At 44.1% G+C, this 22,669-nt stretch overlaps 1 protein-coding gene across 2 annotated transcripts in view; it reads right to left on the minus strand.

The window, feature by feature from the left end:
• The window catches only part of THSD4 (thrombospondin type 1 domain containing 4), a 764,623-nt gene that overhangs the window by 53,323 nt on the left and 688,631 nt on the right, over nt 1–22,669 (minus strand). For both annotated transcript variants that reach the window (XM_054725222.1, XM_054725230.1), the window contains 3 exons: nt 9,207–9,382; nt 6,817–6,913; nt 3,221–3,496 (listed from right to left, as the gene is read on the minus strand). In XM_054725222.1, coding sequence (XP_054581197.1) covers nt 3,221–3,496; nt 6,817–6,913; nt 9,207–9,382 — 549 coding nt within the window. The remainder of the gene's footprint in view (nt 1–3,220; nt 3,497–6,816; nt 6,914–9,206; nt 9,383–22,669) is intronic.

Consider the following 22,669-nt stretch of genomic DNA (forward strand, 5'->3'; position numbering starts at 1 on the left):
TGCCTTCCCTTGCAGGCCTGGTCCCTCCCAACTGCCCTCCCCTACTGGCCTGATTGCCCACAACTGCCCTCCCTTGCAGACCTGGTCCCTCCCAACTGCCCTCCACTGCTGGCCATCTTGTGGCAGCCATCTTGTGTCCACATGGGGGCAGCCATCTTGTGTGTTGGAGTGATGGTCAATTTGCATATTACTCTTTTATTAGATAGGATAGAGGCCTGGTGCACGGGTGGGGGCTGGCTGGTTTGCCCTGAAGGGTGTCCCGGATCAGGGTGGAGGTTCCCTTGGGACTTGGGGCAGCCTGGGCAAGGGGCCTGTGGTGGTTTTCAGGCCAGGCCTGTCCCCCAGTGACCCAAGCATAGGCCAGGAAGCAGGTATCTGGGATTTATTTATCTTCTATAATTGAAACTTTGTAGCCTTGAGCTGAGGCCAGGGCAGGTCAGGGTGGCGGGAAGCTTGGCTTCCTCCATCGCCGGGGCAACCCAAGCCTCCTGTTCACTCCAGCTCCGTGGAGGCTGCCATCTTTGTTGGGTTAATTTGCATACTCACTCTGATTGGCTGGTGGGCGTAGCGGAGTGATGGTCAATTTGCATGTTTCTCTTTTATTAGTGTGTGTGTGTGTTTGTGTGTGTGTGTGTGTGTGTGTGTGTGTGTGTGTGTATTAGAGGCTTGGTGCATGAATTTGTGCATGGATGGGTCCGGCCACACTGGCGAGGGGGAGGGGACATGGGCGGTTGGCCGGCCTGCCTACTGGTCGAACTCCTGGTCGAGGGGACAATTTGCATATTAGCCTTTTATTATATAGGATATCAGTGTATATCAGTGCATATTAGCCTTTTATTATATAGGATATCAGTGTATATCAGTGCATATTAGCCTTTTATTATATAGGATATCAGTGTATATCAGTGCATATTAGCCTTTTATTATATAGGATATCAGTGTATATCAGTGTATATCCTATATAATAAAAGGCTAATATGCAAATTGTCCCCTCGACCAGGAGTTTGACCAGCAGGCAGGCCGGCCAACCACCCATGTCCCCTCCCCCTCGCCAGTCTGGTCGGACCCATCCATGCACAAATTCATGCACCCAGGCCTCTAATCCTCTCTAATAAAAGGGTAATATGCAAATTAACCATCACTCTGCTACACAAACCACGCTCACCAGCCAAGCCATGCCCACCAGTCAATCAGGGCGAGTATGCAAATTAACCCCAGCCAAGATGGCTACTATTGGGTTTCCCCAGCAACAGAAGAAGCCAAGCTTTCCACACACTCTGGCGGGCCCAGGCCTCCACTCAAGGATACAAAGTTTCAATTATAGAAGGTAAACAAATCCAAGCAGAAACAGGATCCAGCAGGAGGCTTGGCTCCGCTCCAGGCTACAAAGTTTCAATTGTAGAAGGAAAATAAATTCCAGATACCAAGGCCTCTACTTGGGTCACCAGGGGCGTGGCTGGCCTGCAAACCACCACAGGCCCCTAGCCCAGGCAGACACCCCAAGGGAACCCCACCCTGATCCAGGACACCCTTCAGGGCAATCCAGCTGGCCCCCACCCCTGTACCAGGCCTCTATCCTCCTATCTAATAAAAGAGTAATATGCAGATTGACCATCAATCCAACACACAATATGGCTGCCCCCATGTGGTCAAAGATCCTGCCCTCATGTGGACACAAGATGGCCACCACTAGATGGCCAGCAGGGGAGGGCAGTTGGGAGGCACCAGGCCTGAAAGGGAGGGCAGTTGGAGGCAATCAACCCTGTAGGGGATGGCAGTTAGGGGTGACTAGGTCAGCAGAGGAGGGAAGTTGGGGGCAAACAGGCTGGCAGGGGAGCAGTTATCAGGCTGGCATGGGAGTGGTTAGGGGGTGATCAGGCTGGCAGGCAGAAGAGGTTAGGGGCAATCAGGAAGGCAGGCAGGCGAGCAGTTGGGAGCCAGCAGTCCTGGATTGTGAGAGGGATGTCCGACTGCCCGTTTAGGACAGGCCCAGTGGGATAGGGCCTAAACGGGCAGTCAGACATCCCTCGAGGGGTCCCAGATTGGAGAGGGTGCAGGCTGGGATGAGGGACACCACCCCCTCTGTGCACGAATTTCGTGCACCGGGCCTCTAGTATATATATATTGCCATTCATTCAAGAAGCACTTGAGGAGTACCTACTGCCCCACCATGCAAGCCTGATACCAGCTGCAGAGGTTGCAAAGTGTACACTCATGGAGACAGCCAGGCCAAGCAGAGCTGGGACAAAAAGAACTGTGTCCCAAATTGCCATGAGGTCCAGAGAAGAAGTGCCCACCTCTGCCTTACAGAATCAGGCAGGCTTCACAGAGGAGGTGATGTCTGAGCTAGATGGTGAAGTGCAAGCAGGAGAGTGCCCGCAAGATACCAGAGAACAGTAAGGGTGGTAGATTTTTATTTCAGTGTGAACCATGAAGACTGGAGTGGTGTCGAGGGAGGCAAGATAAGCAGGACCTTTGTATACAGGGTCCTGCCATCACGTCTGGTACAGAACAGAGGAGACCTGCTGAATGGCCTCCTGGATGAATAAGTAAGCAGGCTGTGTGAGCAGCATGAGGGTGAGCTGGCTAATGGCACATGCTTTTGTCCTCATCTGTTATGTCCACAAAGCAATGTCTGACCGTCTCCAGAGAGGGCTGCATCTCACCCTCCTGGGCGGGCTGGGCCAGGCTATCTTTAAAGACATGAAATGGAGGAGAATCTACACATGCCACCCTCGATGTAAAACCACATGACAACCATTTTTATCCTTTTTATAACTTTCCCTTGTTTCCACCTGGTTCTGAGTGTATCCGGTTCCTGCAACAGGCATCACACCATAACCTAAATGGCAGGCTATTTCAGTAAAAATACATTTTGATCTTGGGTTCCTGTGTCAATTAACTTTCATACTGCTTACCTCTATTGTGTCATGGACAGGTCCTCGCTAAAATGGTTTTGGCCTCGATGTGTAATTATCTCTAGCTTTCTGTCTCCCTTTGCCAATTCTAACCTATATTTTTTCATTGTAATAAGTTGTAAACACGAGCACAGCAGCTTTTCTGTCTCATAAGTCCAACCTGAGGGTGATCTTGGGGACCCCCCACACAACCTCACACTAGTGAGCCATCGCAGGGCCCGGCTCCTGTCCCTACCGCTCCCCTCCTCACTCCTCCCCCCCCCCCCCCCCCACACACACACAACTGTCTCCTGGGCGCTCACCTTTCCCACAGGTCGTGGAGCATTCCGTGGTCCCAAGCTGCTTCCAGTTGTGATCTCGGCTTCGTCGTGGGGGCTGTGGTGCTGGTAGAACCAAATTGCCTGGCCAGTGGGAAGAAAATCTATCTGGACGCCTGGCTGAGAAGGTCTGTGCAGATTCTGAGGTGAATATTTCTGGTGCCCCACCATGCAAGCCTTCCTTCTCCTCAGTCCGTTCCTTCTCTTCTCCTGCCTCTTGACGCCTCCCCTCTGGGAGCAGCTGGCCCTGGAAGGGGTTCCCTGGGAGAGGCCAGAGCGCACACAGAAGGAAGTTCAGTTTGGGGGTGAGTCGTAAAGAGGAAACTGCTTCAACATTTGAAATCAGGCAGCATGAGATCATTTCTAATTCATAGCACATATATTTAAAATAAGCAGACACAAATTTCTTTAACATTTAAAACATTATTTAAAACAAATAAGAAAAAAGATGAACATCCAAGTGGGAAATGTAGGCAAGGGCCAGGGAGAGACAATTTACCCAAAAAGAAATACAAGCAGACAAAAGTCAGATAAAAGTGCTCAACTTCACTCGTAATTAAAGAACTACATGTGAAAACAAGAACAACAAATCTATTTGCCTAACAATAAAGATTAGAGACCTTGGAAACCCTTAATCCCTACACTCCTTGCTGAAGGTTCCTGGAAACACATTCTCATACACTGTAAAGGAGTCTGCAAATAAGATGCAAATTTTGGACAGCAATTTGGCAACATTTATCCAAGCACATATTAGTTTATTACAAAATAAGGAGGCAAATTCTACAGTTACTGTTAAATCAAGTTAAAACATAGAGCTTTCTTTGCCTCTTCACCAATACATTCTTATCTAGTTGGCTTACAATACTTCGTGGTTTAAAATACGACATGCAAATTAAAAATAACAGAGTCAAAACCAGGCATATTGATATAAATGAGACTGTCCAAGATGTTATCAGCAAAAAGCACTTTTGAGTACTTTGTATGTACTGGGCACTAGGATTGATGCCTAGTTTATTAAGTCCCCTTCTTGCTGCCCCCCTCAAAATCAAACCTTTGAGTGTAGTTTTTCCCTCTGTTTTTAGACAGGAAATGTGTTCAGAGAAGTTACTGACTTGCCTGAGGATACACAGCAGGAAAGTGGCAGAGTTGGATTCAGGCTCTGTCCTCCTGACTCAGTTGATATGGAGGATGAAGCCTGGTACAGAATGCCCTTCCTCACCAACTTTTTACAAATGACCCCTTCTGGGCCTGCCCTGCCCCAGGCAATTGATCCCAGAACTCCATGCTACCTGTTAGGTGAAACCCATTAGACTTGTTGTCAATCATCAATATCCTATATGATTTCAAGTAGTCTGTCCAATTGCCCTTAAAGTCAGCATTAATAGTTTGCCACCTGGACTTGATTCTCAGACTGTGTATTGCTCCTGGAAATGATTTAAAAAATCTGTCGGATTGGGTACGCTAACTTGGAGTTTGAACAACACATGTACCCTATGTGTCTGACACACGCCAGGCTGTTGTCTCCCAGTGGCCAGTGACAATCAGGTAACCTTATTATCTGATCGGCAGCCCAGAGAAGAATGGATGTGCCAGGCCTCGCACCTGTCCCCTCACTCTGTAGGACAGGCGTTGGACCAGGTTGCCTCTAGGCAGTATAACAAGCACAGGGCTAGTCACACAGGCTGGCCTGAAGTCACTGGGGGATCTGGGTAAGAACCTAATCTCCCTAAGCTTTCAGTTCCTTACTGTTAAAACGAGGCTGATAACAGTACGTTCCTCTGAGCACTATGGTGAAAACTGGGTGAGTTAATTTATGTGAAGGGATCAGCAGCGTCCAGCACACAGCAAGGACCCGGTGCGTGTGAGCAACTATCATCATTAATATTTCTGCAGACCTTTCTGTTTGAAAGATGGAAAAGACAGTCTCCATTCAGGTGGTGGGCTCCATCAGCACTCAGGAAGGAAACATCTGCAGAGCCCAAGTGTATGCCATTCCTAAACAAAAGCTGCCTGCCCTGTCCATCAGCAGAGCCCCAGGGAAGAGGCAGGTTGCTAGGTGTGGATTCAGTATTCTTTTCTGATAGGTCAACGCAGTACTACAGAAGCAAAAGGGGGCTAATAGAAAGGCACTGGCAAAAAGACCAGTGGCCCTCAGAAGATGTCTGTGCCCTAATCCCCGGAGCCTGAAATAGGTCACCTTACATGGCAAAAGGGACTTTGCAAATGTGATTGAGATTTTGAGGTGGAGAGATTATCCTGGGTTATCTGGGTGGCCCCAGTAAGGGTCCTTATAAGAAAGAGGCAGGAGGGTGAGTGTCAGGGAAAAAGATGTGATGATGGAAGCAGAGGGTGAGAGCCAGAAAGAGATGTGAAGGGCTACTCAGCTGGCCTGGAGGATGGAGGAAGAGGCCATGAACCAAGGAAAGCAAGTGGCCTCTGGAAAAATGGCAAGGAAACCCTCTCTCCCACAGCCTCTGAGGGGACATGGCAACGATACGTTGATTTTGGCCCATCAAACCCATGTTGGCCTTCTGACTGTTAGAACAGTAAAGGAGTAAATCTGTGTTGTTTTGAGCCACTAAGCTTGAGGCAATTTATTATGGCAACAATAAGAAACCAGTATAAGGCATTTTAAAATGAGGAGCTGGAGAGAAAGACCCAGGGTGTTCACTTCTTTTTGAATCAGCAAAGGCTCAGATAAGTGGTGACATCTGGGCCACTGACTCTGAAGTATGTGTCCCTGGGTTTTCTCTGTGCTGATTTAGAGATAGAGGGTAGCTGCACAGAAGAAGAGGGAAGGGGCTTTAAAAGAAAATGCCCCAACTTTCAGCCTTAGCCTGCACTCCCCTGTCTTGGCATGCTGGGTGCCCCTCTCCACTGAGCCCTCCTGTACCCTGCCCGGCTCCCGTCCTATCCCCGGGCTATCAGTTGGCTAACACTCCCATGGGTCACATGAGACAGATGAGGAATTTGATGCTCACTGGGTGACATACTTCAACAAGCCAGGTATTGATGTCTGGGAATTGCATAAAGGGATGAACATACTTGTTGGCTATGATCTGGCTCCAGAACCCCAAATCATTGATGCTGCTTTGCAGGCCTGCAGATGGTTAAATGACTTTGCTAGTGTGGTTAGCATCCTAGAGGTTGTTAAGGACAAAGCAGGACTGCATAAGAAAACCTACCCTTATGTCATCCAGGAACTTAGACCAACTTTAAATGCACTGGGAATCTTCACTCCAGAGCTACTGGACCTTGACAAAGTATAAACCCTAGCAATAGGCTCTCCAAGGATTTACTGATAATACTAGAGCGTAAACAATCACCTAGAAATACTGATGAACAATCACCTAGAAATACCTATTTGGACAAGTAGGTATCTATTTACTGATAATACTAGAGCGTAAACAATCACCTAGAAATACCTATTTGGACAAGTTTTCCTTTACTGAGTACCAACCCATGTAATGGTAACTTGAACTTTAATAAAAAGGAAATGAGTTTGAACTGAAATTAAAAATAAAAATAAATAAATAAAGATAAATGACCTGAGTGCTTGGCAGCAAAACAAGGGATTTTACCTGGTCTCCTGTGAGGTGGCCCTTGTGGGCTGATGGCATTAGTCCCCATGATAACATACTCGTAGTGGACTCCTGGGTTAGGCTGCTGGTGTATCATCTGACAACACAAAAGTCAGTGTCACTGGGCTGGCACGCACATCCGCTGGGTTCAGTGGAATAAGTGACAGGATCTATAAATGAGGGGGTTGATTCACATCTAATAATATTAGTGAACCTGTGGTAGATTAAACTAATAGCTATTAAAGCTATTTCCAGGTGGCTTTTTGTTATTTGCTTTAGAAGAATGAAAAACTCAAAAGAAAACTAGGCTGAAAGTGAACATTTTATAAGTTCCAAATAGGAAGCTTTTTGTTGGCTCCCAACCATCCTATACCAGGGTTTAGATTTTGCTTAGTGCTCTCAGAGTGTCCAAGCAGATGCATGTTGACACTACAGAGAACCTGTTTGAACACTAGGTGGCAGGAGAGCCGAGCAAAGGGCCCACGGCTGGCAGAGCCAGCAGGATCCAATTTTAGGTTCTCTCACATTTTCTACCTGGCCAGTGAGGAAAGGCTTGCCCACAGCCTCTTCTTCTTTGACTCTTGGGTTTCTCCCCTTCTCATCCATAGAAAGCTCCATACAACAGAGAGATGGGGTCAGGAAAACAGGTATAATGGGAGTAACTGTCCCTAGGTCCTATTCTCTTAGGACCGATGACAAAAGTAGAACAGCAAGCCGGAAGCTGCATAGGGCTGTGCAGGTCAGCAATGAGACTTCTCTGGGGCAAAAGAAAAGATAAATCAGCATGGCCCAGCAGAATAGACTCCTCTCTATTGGTTCTGGAGCACAAACGCCCATGGCTTTCCTGGTGGGCAGCAGGGCGATGGGCTCAGTTCACCAGCGGAACGAGGATTTACTGAGTAAATTGAGTCAGGCAAGGAGACACTGCCACATCCTGGTATTTCTGTCTCTACTGCTTCATACAGGGGCTCTCTTGTTGACCAGCTGTGTAACCTAGATCAAGTCCCTTAATCTCGGTTTTTTATTTCTTCATCTGGAGGAGAAGTTGGAATCACAGATGATCTCTTAAGTCTTTTAAGCTTCAAGCAGTTTGGTTCCTGAACATGTCTATTATGTCCATTTATGCCTTTATCTCTTATGTCTTCCCTGCATGTGAAATGAGGCCTCCATTTTATACATCACCCGGTGGACTTCGTACACTCAGTAACCATGGTGGTGCACACAGAGCCCTGAGAGACAGGGTTATGACCTCAGGTTCCTGCAGTCTAACCCTCATCCCCTCATTTACTTCTCCTTTCACACAATTCGACAACTGGTTTGTGGCTGGAAATTCTCTCTCCCTCTTCCATGCCTCTTGAGCTGTGTGAGCGTTCTGCCAGTACAAACCTTGTCCCATTTAGAAAATTATTGTTGGCTACCACATCCTAGACCACCCACAGTGGTCCTTTAACAATCTGGCTTTTTATCCCTGATGCCATTCTAAACCTACCCAGAGTCCAACAACCCATCAGACAGTGTAAAAGAATATAAAAAAATAACTATAACAAGGCTTTCTTTATCGTTTCCAGGCCATGAGCTACTAGGCCTGAGAGGAACAAACATGTAAATTTATATTTGGAGAAGTAATATATATAAAACCTTAACAAAGCACACATCATGTACTGGTTTTGGAGGTTGTAAGAGAATGCATATCTATAAGCAAGCTCATTCTTTCTATCATAAAACCCAATTTCAAGCTTTTATTTCTGTCACCTTTTATTTCCTGATGTTTTAAAGAAGACTGGATTCTAATGTTTCTTTCAAAAACAAGGACCATTTTTAACTTGTGTCTTAATAATTGATTTTCTTGTTAAGTAAGTTGAGGTTCCCTGTGAAGCAGGGAATGCCTAGTATACTCTGTATTGCTACTTTGCGCTTTTTTGGGTCGTCTGGATCACTCTGGAGTTCTCCTGTCTTCATCTGCTTTAACAGAATTTGAAGAGGGCTGGGAACTGTGAGCGGTCTTGTCTTGATTTAGGCATTTGCTTTCTTTTGCCATAAAAAGAAAACATGCCAAATTAGCATTAGGAGGAAAGTGCCTGGAGGAGATCCAATGCTCATGAAATAAAGGATATGTTTTGCCTCTGATTTGGTTCAACAAGTAAAATTGGTTTTACTGGGTCAATAAACTCTGAGGGCTCTAAGCATCTGGTAGAGTTTAAGATTTCTGTGAGCTGGGCACATTCAGGGTGAATGGTGAAGATGAAGGCCAAGATGTAAGGGCACCTCCGGGGACTCTGCTCAGATGGTCATACTGAGCATGGGCAATGGTTTGTTGTTTGTTTGTTCTAAGTATGGTCCTTAGAAGCAACAAGATAAACAATCCCAAGAACAGAAACATACAAACTCACATAAACATCCAAGATCTCGTTAGTGGGACCTTCAGCCAGAAAGGACTCTCCAGCAGTGCTCGAAATCTCATTTGGACGCTTGTAGGTGAACATCGTCCCTCCACCCTCATATTTTCCGGGCCGGTCAATTGCCCAGTTCCCGTTGATGATGGAGCGGCCAGAACGACTTCGCAAGGCTGTCGAGAGAAATGACACAGTTTCTCAGGTAAGCCCAGGGTATGCACAAGAAATTGAACTGGCAGCCCATTACTGACTTATTGCTTCATTAAGTTTTTCATCAGGATCCACTATGTGCCAGGCACTGATCTAGGCCTTGGGGCAGGATGAGGTGTCTAGATCACATCCCTTTGGGCTTCATCACCTCTTCAACCCACTTCGATCTCTTCCACCATAGAAATGAAGGGCGAGAGTGGTTAGGTGAGGGGAAATTATTATATCCCATTATCGAGGTGAGAGGTTGCACATTGGCAGCTCAGTAGCAGATTTTGGCCTGCAGATGGGCTTAATTTGGCCTTTGTATTATTATTTTTTAAATATAATTTAACTTAAATTTAATAATTGGGAGATTTCACATGAAAAATTTAGAGTATTACCTTGTCTTGTAAAATAAGAAGACATGTTAACATTGGCTCCATTCCCTTGAGGCAGCAATCAGACCTATGGAGGACTGCCCCTTTTTGATGGAGCCTGCATGCTCTGGTTGGCCCTAATCCCCACCACTAAGGCGAAGTCTCAGTTTATTTCCCATTTGTTAATGAACTAGAGGCCCGGTGCATGAAATTCATGCATGGGGGTGTGTGTCCCTCAGCCCAGCCTGCACCCTCTCCAATCTGGGACCCCTCGAGGGATGTCCGATTGCCCGTTTAGGCCCGATCCTAAATGGGCAGTCGGACATCCCTCTCACAATCCAGGACTGCTGGCTCCCAACTGCTCATCTGCCTGCCTTCCTGATTGCCCCTAACTGCTTCTGCCTGCCAACTTGATCACCCCCTAACCACTCCCCTGCCAGCCTGATTGATGCCTAACTGCTCCCATACCAGTCTGTTTGCCTCTAACTGCCCTTCCTTGCCAGCCTGGTTACCCCTAACTGCCCTTCCCTGCTGGCCTGGTTGCCCCCAACTGCTCTCCCCTGTAGGCCTGGGGCTCCCCCAACTTCCCTTCCCTGCAGGCTTGATTGCCCCCAACTGCCCTCCCTTGCAGGCCTGGTCCCTCCCAACTGCCCTTTGCTGCTGGCCATCTTGTGGCAGCCATCTTGTGTCCACATGGGGGCAGCCATCTTTGACCACATGGGGGCAGCCATCTTGTGTGTTGGAGTGATGGTCAATTTGCATATTACTCTTTTATTAGATAGGATAGAGGCCTGGTGCACGGGTGGGGGCTGGCTGGTTTACCCTGAAGGGTGTCCCGGATCAGGGTGGGGTTCTCTTGGGGCATGGGGTGGCCTGGGAGAGGGGCCTGTGGTGGTTTGTAGGCTGGCCACACCCCCTGGCAACCCAAGCATAGGCTGGCAGCAGGTATCTGGGATTTATTTATCTTCTATAATTGAAACTTTGTAGCCTTGAACGGAGGCCAGAGCAGGCCAGGGCGGGGAAAGCTTGGCTTCCTCCATCACCCACCGGGGGCAACCCAAGCCTCCTGCTTGCTCCAGCTCCATGGCCGTGGCCATCTTTGTTGGGCTTTATTTATCTTCTATAATTGAAACTTTGTAGCCTTGAGCGGAGACCAGGGCAGGCCAGGGCAGGGGAAGCTTGGCTTCCTCCATCACCAGGGTCAACCCAAGCCTCCTGCTTGCTCCAGCTCTGTGGCTGCTGCCATCTTTGTTTGGTTAATTTGCATACTTGCTCCTGATTGGCTGGTGGGCATGGCTTGTGGGTGTAGCAGAGGTATGGTCAATTTGTATGTTTCTCTTTTATTAGATAGGATATGAATTATGTACTTAATTTGTGATCATGCTTGCATTGCAATGTTTCTTATGGAATGAATTTTTCATATAATTTTTCTACTTGTATGTCTCCTAAAAGTGGCAAAGCTAAAGAAAGGCCAAGCAGTTTCGCAAGATTTTCTCCTACCAGGTCAACTTCATTTATTTCTATTACCTCCCTGAATTCTGTGAGCTATGTTATATACCTCCTCATACATTGTCAAAATTAATCGTTGAAACATTGCTAAGCAGATGAGTAACCTGATCTTTCAGAGACTTGGTTCACAGACCAGAGGGACCTTGTTCAAGTTTACGGAGATGGTAAGTGATGGAACTGTGATTTGAAGTCCACACTCACCAGGGAGGTAATAAAGGAAGAGAGGAAAGAAACAGGAGTCAGGGTTAATGAGAGAAGAAGGGACAGCACATGAGAGCAGACTTGCTTCCTTAGACATGTGGCACCTTGAAGCCCACAAGCCAACGGCAGACTAAAGGAGATCCTTTGTAAGTGCCATGTAAACAGTGGGTCCTGGGCTCTTTGAACTTCTATCTTACAGAGTTCCTAAATGTAATGTTTTACAACGCATGGTGGAAAATGTATATGCAAATGTAAGTACCAGTATTGAGAACAATATAATAAACATCCAGGTACCCACTGCCTAACTTCAATAATGACCAATTCATGGCTTATCTTACTTCACTTTGCAAACCCCAGACTCCATTTTTCCTTATGTTTTTCAGTAGGTGTATCTAAAACATAAGGACTTTTTGATTCTGTTTTTTTTTTTAAAGATATATTTTTATTGCTTTCAGAGAGGAAGGGAGAGGGAGAGAGAGATAGAAATATCAATGATGAGAGCGACTCATTGACTGGCTGTCTCCTGCACATCCCCCACTGGGGATTGAGCTGGCAACCTGGGCATGTGACCTTGACTAGAATCAAACCTGGAACCCTGCATTCTGCAGGCCAACACTATCCACTGACCCAAACTGGCTAGGACAGGACTCTTTGTTTCTTAACCTTGGTTTCAGTAGTGATTCTGTAATGGAGGCTGCTCCAAGGGATGAAAGAACCTCTAATTTCCAAGCAGCCTCCTCTCTAGACTCTGCCACTGGTTGCTATGGCTACTGAGAGACCACAGCTGTGGAACATTGAATTATACAATCAATTCAGCTTATTGAGTGGCAAAGAAGGGTCAAGAATAGACATTGAGGAAGAACAGGTTTGGGCTGTTTTCTATCAAAAAACAGACTTCTCGAGAGTTGGCCATACAGTGTTTCCATGTCCTCATTTCCCATTCATTCCTCAATCACTTCCTGTTTGACCTCTGCTCCCATTATTCTAATGAAACAATTCATATTAATGTCACCAAGACCGTCATGTTGCTAAATCCAATGGGAACTTTTCAGGCCGCCTCTTACTAGACATCTCAGCAACATTTGGCACTATTGACCACTCCATCCTATTTGAAACACTCTTTCCCTGGTTTCTGGGACACCACACTTGGCTTGCTTTCCACCTGCTCTCAGGCTTCTGTTTTTCCTTTCTATTTCATCTTTCTCTACTGGGCTATTAAGTATTAACATTCTTCAGGGATTCATGGGCCATTGTACCCATGTCCATGGCTTTAATTACTGTGTGCAGTGACTTTCAAATTTATGTTTCCAATCCAGACTTTTCCTCTGCTCCCAGACTTTTGTATCTAATTGCCTACTTGACAGCTTCACTCAGATGTGTTGTCTAAGACTGAACTCATCCCTAAATCTACCAGTGTTTCTTGTTTTAGTAAATGATACCACCATGTAATTAGAAACCCAGGAATCATCCCGGACACTTCCTCCCTTCCTTATCACCTCTATCCATCCATCATCAAAATTTATTTGTCCTCCTCCATATTTCTTGAACCCATCTGCTTCTCTTCTTGTCCATCACCATAATCAAATGCCAAGCTACTATCAGGGCTTATTTGCACTAACTCAAAAACCTTCAGCTTAGTCTTTCTGTTTCCCTTCTTTTCAGCAAGAGTGATCTTTTAAGAATTCAGATTTGGTCACCAACTACAGCTTAAAATCCTTCAATGGCTTTCTCTTTCTCTAGAAAAACTCCAATCGTTAATGAGGCCAGGGCCGGAGGTGATGTGGTCCAACCTCATCTTGCATCACTGTCATCTCTGTGCTCTGCTCGCTGGCCTTCTTTTAGCTCATCTAACACATCATGTTTCCTCCAAAAGGCTGTGCCTTCTTCCAGACATACTGCCCTGAGCCTCCAGTCCCATTTGTTCTTTTTTTCCCTTTATTTTATTTTAAATTGAACTTGCTGGGGTGACATTGGTTAATAAAATTATATAAGTTTCAGGTATACAATTCTATAATACATCATTTATAATATTGTATTGTGTTTTCACCACTCCAAGACAAGTCTCCTTCCATCACCATTTATCCCCCCTTTACCCTTTCCTACCTCCCCTCACCCCCCTTCCCTCTGGTAATCACAATACTATTGTCTGTGTCTATGAGTTTTTTTGGTGTTTTTTTTTGTTGTTGTTGCTTAATCCCTTCACATTTTTTACCCATCCCTCCAACCCTCCTTCCCTCTGTATCTATGAGCCTGTTTCTATTTTGTTTGTTTATTTTGTTCATTAGATTCCACATATAAGTGAAATCATATGGTGTTTGTCTTTCTCCTATTTGTTCTCTGGCTGTCAGCTCCTCAGCAGTCTTCTCCCACCCCCAGTCCAAGCCTGTCTCTTCTCTCACTTGCTCTAATAATGTCTGTCTCCCAGTACACCCTAAGCTGCAAAAGGGCAAAGGCAGGGGTGCTTCCTCGCCATTAGAGCTCTAGTCCCAGCACAGTGCTCACCAGGTAGTAGGAACTTGCTATTTGCTGAACACAAAAGTAGAAAAAGGCAACATCAAAAAAAAGATAGGCAAGAAATGATAAATAGGCAATTCACAGAAAACCAAGTACAAATATTCCATAAGTAAATTAAAAGATGCTCTACTTTGCTTATAATTTAAGGAATGCAAATCAAAACCACAATGGTATATTCTTGATCCACTATATTGGCAAATGTTTTAAAAGATTTAATGCTGCCAGAATTGACAGGTATATGAAGCAAGCACCCATAACATTGTTGGTGGGGATATAAACTGATTCAATCATATTGGAGGGTAGTGGTTATATTGTTAAAACTTTATGTACCTATACATAAAGTACCCAGGAATTGTACTTCTAGGAAACTACTTGAGTAATACCCTTCTCTAAATATACGAAAGTATTTGTAACAAGATATTCTCTGAAGATTTTTTTAAATGTAGAAAAACTAAAACAACATGAATATTCATCAATAGAGGATTGCTTAAGTAAATTGTCATAGTGGATGTCCATGCAGTGGGCCCTAAAAACAATGAGATAGGTCTGTGTGTGGGGGTATGGCAAGAACTCCACGATAATTTTTGAAGGAGACAAAAATGCAAAGCAGTGTGTTTGGTATGATCTCATTTGTGTATACTTTATATAAAAGCATATACATAACACATGCAGGCACATGCACAATACTTTTTAGAGAAAGTCATAAAACTGTTAACATTTGAGGACAGAAACTGGGGTTTAGGTTGGGATGTGAGATGAGAAGGGAGCCATTATTTCTCATTTTCTATCTTTTTACTACTATTTAAATTTGCTTTACCATATGCTTATATTACTTTTTTAAAGGCTTACGATTTTGTAATTAATATAAAAAGCACCGTACAAGCAGACATACCCTGAGGGATATATGTATTTTCAATTTTTTACAGCTTCTCCTTAAAATCCCATTCAGAGTATCAAAAGCTCAGAACTGAGGTAAGTTCTGGCTAAGATTTTATTGCTGTTAATGAAAATATTGTAGAAGAGGTTATTTTCTGGAAACAAAAAGTTCCAGTAAAGAACCATTTGAAATACTTCATAGGAGAGAGCTTCAAGGGCCTCCCAGCAAATAAAACATGGGACCCTGAATCCTTTTATCGTCTACTACTGTTACTCATACATCCCTCTAAGGTTTAGATGAGTCCTTACCCATATAACAGCAAAGCATATAAAAGCCATACCAGATTTTTAGCAAACACAGTCCTGATTCCATATGCCCAGGGGTTAGCTTCTGAAACAGCTCTCAAAGAACTGCAACCTGGTCAGACATATTGAAAACAGCTGTACCTACAGTTTATGTGCCTCTAAGCAGTCACAGGGCTATAAATGGTGTCCAACAATACCCTACAAAGAGGTGCAGGTAACTCATGACTCTTGCTAGTGGGTGTGTTCACTAAAGGTCAGGCTTTGACAAAGCCTGTTTGAAAGTCAACCTCACAGCTGTGTCAATGTGAGGAAATCACTTCTGTTTGACATTTGGGTTTTATTCTAGTTTTAGTTGTCAATGCCTGGCATATATATTTGGCTTAAACTATCTGCACCAGCAATGCCCTTATCCAAGAGCCTAGAGGAATCGTGTATAACCTAAGCCCTGCTTCTCATACATTTTACCCCATAAGCTTAATGTCCATTGTTGATGACCCAATCACTGGCTTCCACAATCAAATAAAGAAGGTGACTTCCTTAGAGCAAGCAGGTCACTGTGATCTGGATGTCGTTTCTTCCTTTGGAAGTACTAGTAAATTCCAAGCTTCTCAATCTTTCAGCAGGTCTTAGAAGTTATTTGGGAAGTAGCACAGCACAACAAAGTCAAAAGCGAAGGGATCTGACATCACCGGCCACCGCCACAATGCCAGCTGAGGTCTGCAGCCCTGCCATTTTCTGTCTAGTCTATGAGCTTCAACAAAAGCCCACACATGGGCACAAACCCAGCTGAGTCTCAGAATATGCTAGTGAAGCTGGAAATGGAACACAAGTATTCACTTCATACTACCACCTTGGAAGGGTCTGTCAATTACATCTTTATCTTAGCATTCCTTCTATAATAAATGTAGGCAACAGACCATAATAGTACTAGTAGTACTGTGACTTTTATCACCAATAGAAATCACATATGTATTCATATGACATTAAGATTTACAAATATTTTGAAAAATTGTTTAAAAACTCATTGCATATAGGTTGGAGATTTCATGTATTCAGGCTTTCTTTGCTTTAAGAAACAATAAAAAATTGTATCAACAATACAAAATTAAACCATTGCTCTTAACAGCATTGACCCAATTCAATACCAGAAATCCAGAAACCCCTAAGGGGGTGACAGAGCCTAATGGCCCACCAAATACACCTGAGCCATCTTGTTCACCTTATCTAGGACCCCCAGAAGGACTAGTCCCGCCAAGCCTCAAGGGGAACTCAGCCACCCAGGCTCCCCGACTACCATTTGTCCTCTCCAGGCAGTGGCAGGGGGAGAGTTTGGACCCACCCGAGTCCAGGTATCATCTTCCATACAAGACTTAAGATAAATTAAGATAACTTTAGGAAAGTTTTTAGATAACCCTAACAAGCACATAGATGTTTTTCAGGGATGGACATAAACCTTTAATTTATCATGGAAGAATGTAATGCTTTTTTTGAGTCAGACACTCTCATCACCAGAGAAGCTATACAACCTAGCAGTTTGGAGACAAATACTTCTCAGCAAATGCTTATGATCAGATTGGACTGTTTTACCCAGGGCTTTGGAGAGAGCATTTGTTTGGTCAGGCATTAGTTCAGGATTTATGTCAATTCAACCACCTGCAGACCAAAATATACAAAGGTCACTAAATTCACTGGTTCACATGGTAATTGATCATAGAATGGCCCTTCCTACTATATATATGTCAACAACCCTTTTAAAATACATATGAGAACACAAGGTATTCTTAAACAGACTATGTAGTTAAGGGGACGAATATCACATTCTCAGTCTCCTAAAATTTAGGCCCAAATCCAGGGTTTACTACCTGTTTTTAGCATTATTGTTTAGCCCTTGTATACTCAATTGTCCAACTCTTTTCATCCTCTCTCACCTAGAATCCATCAAACTACAGATGGTCATGGAAATGGAATTCTGAATAACATCTTCCCATCTTCCGTGGTTCATTAGATTGTCTGCCTCTGATGGAGCCCCAACACCCTTTGCCATGTTCCTCCTCAGTTGGAAGTAGCCAGAGCAGTTGTCACCCCCAATCCCAACAGCAGTTGTGATCTCCAAATCAGAGAGGGGAATGAGACAGAAAAAGTTAGGGAGATAGGGGTGGACCATGGGGGGAGGAAGTGAAACCAGGAACCCAGCTAGGTGGAGTTACTAAGACACCCCAACTGGAGTGGGAAGGAAGGGTGTGTGTGAGAGGCATACATTTTAAAATGTATGAATATTGCTAAGACAGACAGAGTGCAGATAACCAGTCACAAGGCAGTGAGGTAAACACATATACAAAAAAGTGCGTGCTCCCTTCGCTTCTCCCCCGGCATAGCGCACAACGGGCACCTATTGTGAGGGAGCACATCCCCTGTGCCCATGGGCTTATGGCCATGTGGGCCTCCACACAGGGACTATTAGACTTTAATTAGCTTGGATACTAAACTACTCTCGATTGTAACATGGAGAGGAAGCTCTGGACATGCCTACTCCTGAAATCCTAGCTGCACCTTTTCCAGGACTGGCTTCTCCCAATAAACTTTGGTTCCACAAACAAACAAACAGTCATCACTATATATAATAATTACTATGATTATTAATCCCTCTAAGAGATCTCTTATTTTAATGTTAAAGAAGCACATGCTACTATATTGCAAATTTGTTTTTGAAAAATATGCTGATAATTATTGGTTTCCTTTGTATTTTTCTGTATCTTATTTTATGGATTTAAAAACAATATTCTGAGAAGGTACCCATTAACTTCCAAGAGAGTCCCTGGCACAAATAAGTGAAGAACACCCATTTAATAATTGATGGTTTTAAAACACAAATGAATACATAACATAGTCAATAATTCTATATAATAAAAACCTAATATCCTAAGTGTCTGGTCGTCCAGTTGGCCGTTCAACCAATCAAAGAGTAATATGCTAATGATATGCTAAGGCCACTCAACTGCTCGCTATGATGTGCACGGACCACCAGGGGGAAGATGCTCTGATCGGTAGGTGAGCTTGCTGCTGGGGTCCAGCCAATCGGGACTGAGCAAGACCGGCCGGACACGCCCTGGAGCCTTCCCGCAGTCCTTCTCCAGCTGGCCAACCTCCTGCATCCCTCCCCAGCCCCAATTGTGCACTGGTGAGGTCCCTTAGCCTGCACCCTCTCACAATCTGGAACCCCCTCGGAAGGTGTCAGAAAGCCAGTTTCGGCCTGATCTTGCAGGCCAGGCCGAGGGACCCCCTCCCGCCCCCCCCCCCTGCCGAGGGGCCTCTAGTCTATATATATATATATATATATATATATATATATATATATATATATATATATATATATATATATATATATATATGCGTAATATGCAAATTGTCCCCTTGGGAATTCCACTGGGAGACAGGGAGTTCAATTGCTTGCTATGACATGCACTGACCACCAGGGGGAATCACAGAACTAAGGAAGCCCCCAGCCAGCAGCTGGAACACCCCAATTGGCCCTGATCGCTGGCCAGGCCTAGTGCACAAATTTTGTGCACTGGACCTCTAGTCTCTCTATATAAAAGCCTAAGCTATGATGTGCACTGACCACCAGGGGGCAGATGCTCAATGCAAGAGCTGTCCCCCTGGTGGTCAGTGCACTCCCACAGTGGGAATGCCACTCAGCTGACTGACAGGTGCCAGATGCAGGACTCACAGCTGGCCACCACAGCCCAGAGACTGCAGCGGGGCCGGGATGAGCAGGAGTGGCAGGCAGGAGTGGCAGGTGGCATTGGACTGCAGGTTTCGGCCCGATGCCCGCAGGCCACTCAGAGGGACCCCACCAGTGCACGAATCCATCCACCGGGCCTCTATTACTGTAATAAGTTTGTATGGTGACAATCATAACTTTTTTTTTTTTTTTTTTTTTAAATATATTTTATTGATTTTTTACAGAGAGGAAGAGAGAGGGATAGAGAGCTAGAAACATCGACGAGAGAGAAACATCGATCAGCTGCCTCCTGCACACGCCCCACCGGGGATGTGCCCGCAACCAAGGTACATGCCCTTGACCGGAATTGAACCTGGGACCCTTCAGTCCGCAGACCGATGCTCCATCCACTGAGCCAAACCGGTTTCGGCGACAATCATAACTTTGTGTGGTGATCACTTTGTAATGTATATAAATATCAAATCACTATGTTGTACACCTGAAACTAACATAATTTTGTAAGTCAATTATACTTCAATAATAAACCCCACAAATGAACTCATAATATGAATGCCAATCCTATAAGGCAAGCAGGACACATATTACCTTTCTTGTACAGATGAGGAAATAGGCTCAGAGAGATTAAGTTGCTTGCTCAAGTTCATAGGCTATTTATGTAGAGTTCAGCACTTAAACTTTGATGATCTGATTCCAAATTCTTCCCTTACACCAGTGTGGTCTTTGGACCAGCAGCATCAGCATCCTGGTAGCTGGTCAGATATGTAGGTTCAGGCTGGTTGAATTGGAAACTCTGGGATGGGGTCTAGCATCAGGGCCCCCAGGTGGCTGTGGTGCATTTAAAGTTGGAGAGCCACTGCAGTACACCTTCTCTCATCTCTTATTTTTGAACCCTGATCAAAACAGAGGTTTCTCAATCAAGGGAAAGGTTTTACCTCTCATCTTCTGGTTCTGCCTGGACAACAGGGCATACACTGAGAGGAGGGAGGCCAAAGGGCCATTCTGGGGGTTGCAGCCTTCGTTCCTCCCTTCTACTGAAGCCCTCACAACATGCCTGCTCTCCCTGTCTGTGAGTATTTAGGATTCCCAGAGCCAACCTTTTCGAGTTATCAGCAATCAATCTGAGAAGACGCCTATAATCATGTGACATTATACACAAGGCATAAGCTATTAAGGGTTTGGATTGTGACTAATCCTTGGCATGGGGGTGGGAAGGGAGGTATAAAAGAGAGTCCAATTCAACTCAACACAAACTATCCCCTGACACTAAGCCCATGCACTGCATTGTTAAATGCTGGCATGTGCCATTTTCCCATCTTCACTGGCACTGGATGTGTCTTCGACAGAAAGGCGGTTTGCGGCCAGGCAGGTGATTAAGTTCTGATATAGGTGTCCTTTCCTGAGCACTTGCAATAGGGTGGATTAGGTCATTCCAGTTGAGTTAATTGCATTGGCAACCTGGTTTATAGCTGTATTAAAATATTTTAAAATTAGGATATTACTTATATATAGTAAAGTATTTATAAGTTTATAGCATGATTTTTATATTTGTGTTATACCTGTGTTACTACTGCCCAAATAAGATTTAGACCATTCCAGGACTCCAGAAGGCTCCTTCCAGGTTTCTCAAAGTCATTACCCCTGTCCCCACAAGCCTCAAGGGTTCCTACTAATTACTCTGCTGTCTAGCATCATAGTTTTGCTTGTTATTAAATTTCATATAAATGGAATAATATCATACATACTCTTTTGCATTGGGCATCTTTTATTTGACTTTATTTCCATGAGATATGTTCACATTGTTCATTCTTTTTTGCTGGAAGCAAATTCCAGTAGTTAGCATAATAAATGTGAGAAGTTCATCAGAAGGATGATGGACAGCTGAAAATCTGCATATATTATTGCCTGCTGCTGGAACAGCTGAAGGCAGTTCCCCCAACCTGATAATCTTTTGATTGTTTATCAGACTTTACCTTTGATATGTATATCTGCTTTGCTAGAGGGCAAAATGTGTGAATAAAAATTCCTGGGTGTGGAGATTCAGGGAGTTTAGTCACTAGAACTAAGTTTTCATCTGGTCCTCCAAAATGTCTTCCAAATTTATATTTTGTGTCTAGTCTCTTAATCCATTTATGTACAGCCCCTTTTCCAGATTCCTGAACCCTTCTAGATGCCAGGAAACACCCTGGCATTAATGGTGCCAGAGACAAGGACATCTGGAGAAGAAGATTATTCACCTGAGTGAAGAAAAGAAGTTTTCCACGAAATAGGTGGGGATCACCAGTAATAGGTGAGGGGGTCACTGGTAAATTCAGTGGGGTGATTCACTGTGCACAAAGCCTGCACCAGCTCTGAAAGTTGCGAATCCAGACTGGGTGAGAATGTCTTTTTCTAGCCAGACTATAATGGGGAAGAATTAGGTTTAAAGGCAAATATATCATTGTAAATTTTTAGCTTCCATGCTCAAGAATAAAGAAATTAAAATGTAGAAAGGTACTCTTTTAAATCAGGCTCAAGGAAAAAGAGTGCTGTTGTCATATTTAACTATGTGGGTTCTTGTTCAAGATGCAAAATGCCTAATTCGTATTTGGGATCAAATGTCTGTAATAAGAAAAAAAGCCCTGTTGCCGAATCTGCCTCTAGTATTGAAAGGCTGGGCAGCTAGAGAGATTAAAGCTGTCAGCTCTCTCGCTGAGAGACTCTCTAATGTTTTGTTTAAAAATTACCGTAGGACATGTTTGGACAAGCACATTTTAGCAAAAATAACTTTAAAGCTAGTCAATGCCATGGAGAGCGGAATAGGAAAATATTCAGGATCTATCATCTTATTTGGTTTAATGTGTTTATTGTTATCTATTAAACATGCCTTTAATTTAATAAGAAAAGAAACGAGGCCAGGTCAGTTGCTAAATTTTCCCAAAACAAACAGGATGTGGGGGTTGCGAGACACGTGGTGATCCTATAAAATGGATGCCCACTCCCGAGTGTGCTCAGAAAACTCTCATCTCTGCCATGTTTTTTCCCGGTTTGTCTTTTAAAAGTTTTACAGAATTTAGGAATGCATCTGGGATTTCTGTACTTGTAGAGAGAGAAAGCTAGCTTAAAACAAAAGAGCACTCTGTCCGATGTTGGACAAGGTTTTGAGCTAAGTTTAAATCTCTTTACGAATGCTACAGAATAAAACCCAAAGCTGTTTTTTCTCAAAAGAAAGATGGTGGAAATGACCCAAAGAGAAAAGAAAGAATACAGGCTGAGTTTGGGCAACAAGATTAGTGTTTCCATAATAAAGGGTAGTTTTTAAATAATAATGGACGGCATTCCAAAGTTAACATTAAGGCTGCTAAAAACTCAGTAAATTATCTCTGTTACAGAATTTAACAAAGTAAATACCATGGATAATAATAATTAGCTTTAAAATCCCAAATTGTTTAAATATAGATAAATAAATGTAATGAAAATAAAGGATTTGTAGTAAAGCTTTTCAGTAATAATATGTTAATACTAGGGGTCCAAGTAGCCCAGGGGGAAACTAGCTTCATTCTTTAACAGAGAAAAAGGCTGGTCTTATTTCCTGTGGCAGCAACCAAGCAGGACAAATGTGGCAATTTACATTTAAATAGATCAGGCTAGGCCAAACCTGCTTTGCCATCCAGAAACATGGTTTTCTGGAGCCTCTGGCAACTTAAAACTTTGGAGTTTGCTGAATTAAATGATAAAAACTTATTAAATGTCTAGGTATTTTGAAATAA

This window comes from Eptesicus fuscus, chromosome 2 (assembly GCF_027574615.1).
Source record: "Eptesicus fuscus isolate TK198812 chromosome 2, DD_ASM_mEF_20220401, whole genome shotgun sequence".
Lineage (NCBI taxonomy): Eukaryota > Metazoa > Chordata > Mammalia > Chiroptera > Vespertilionidae > Eptesicus > Eptesicus fuscus.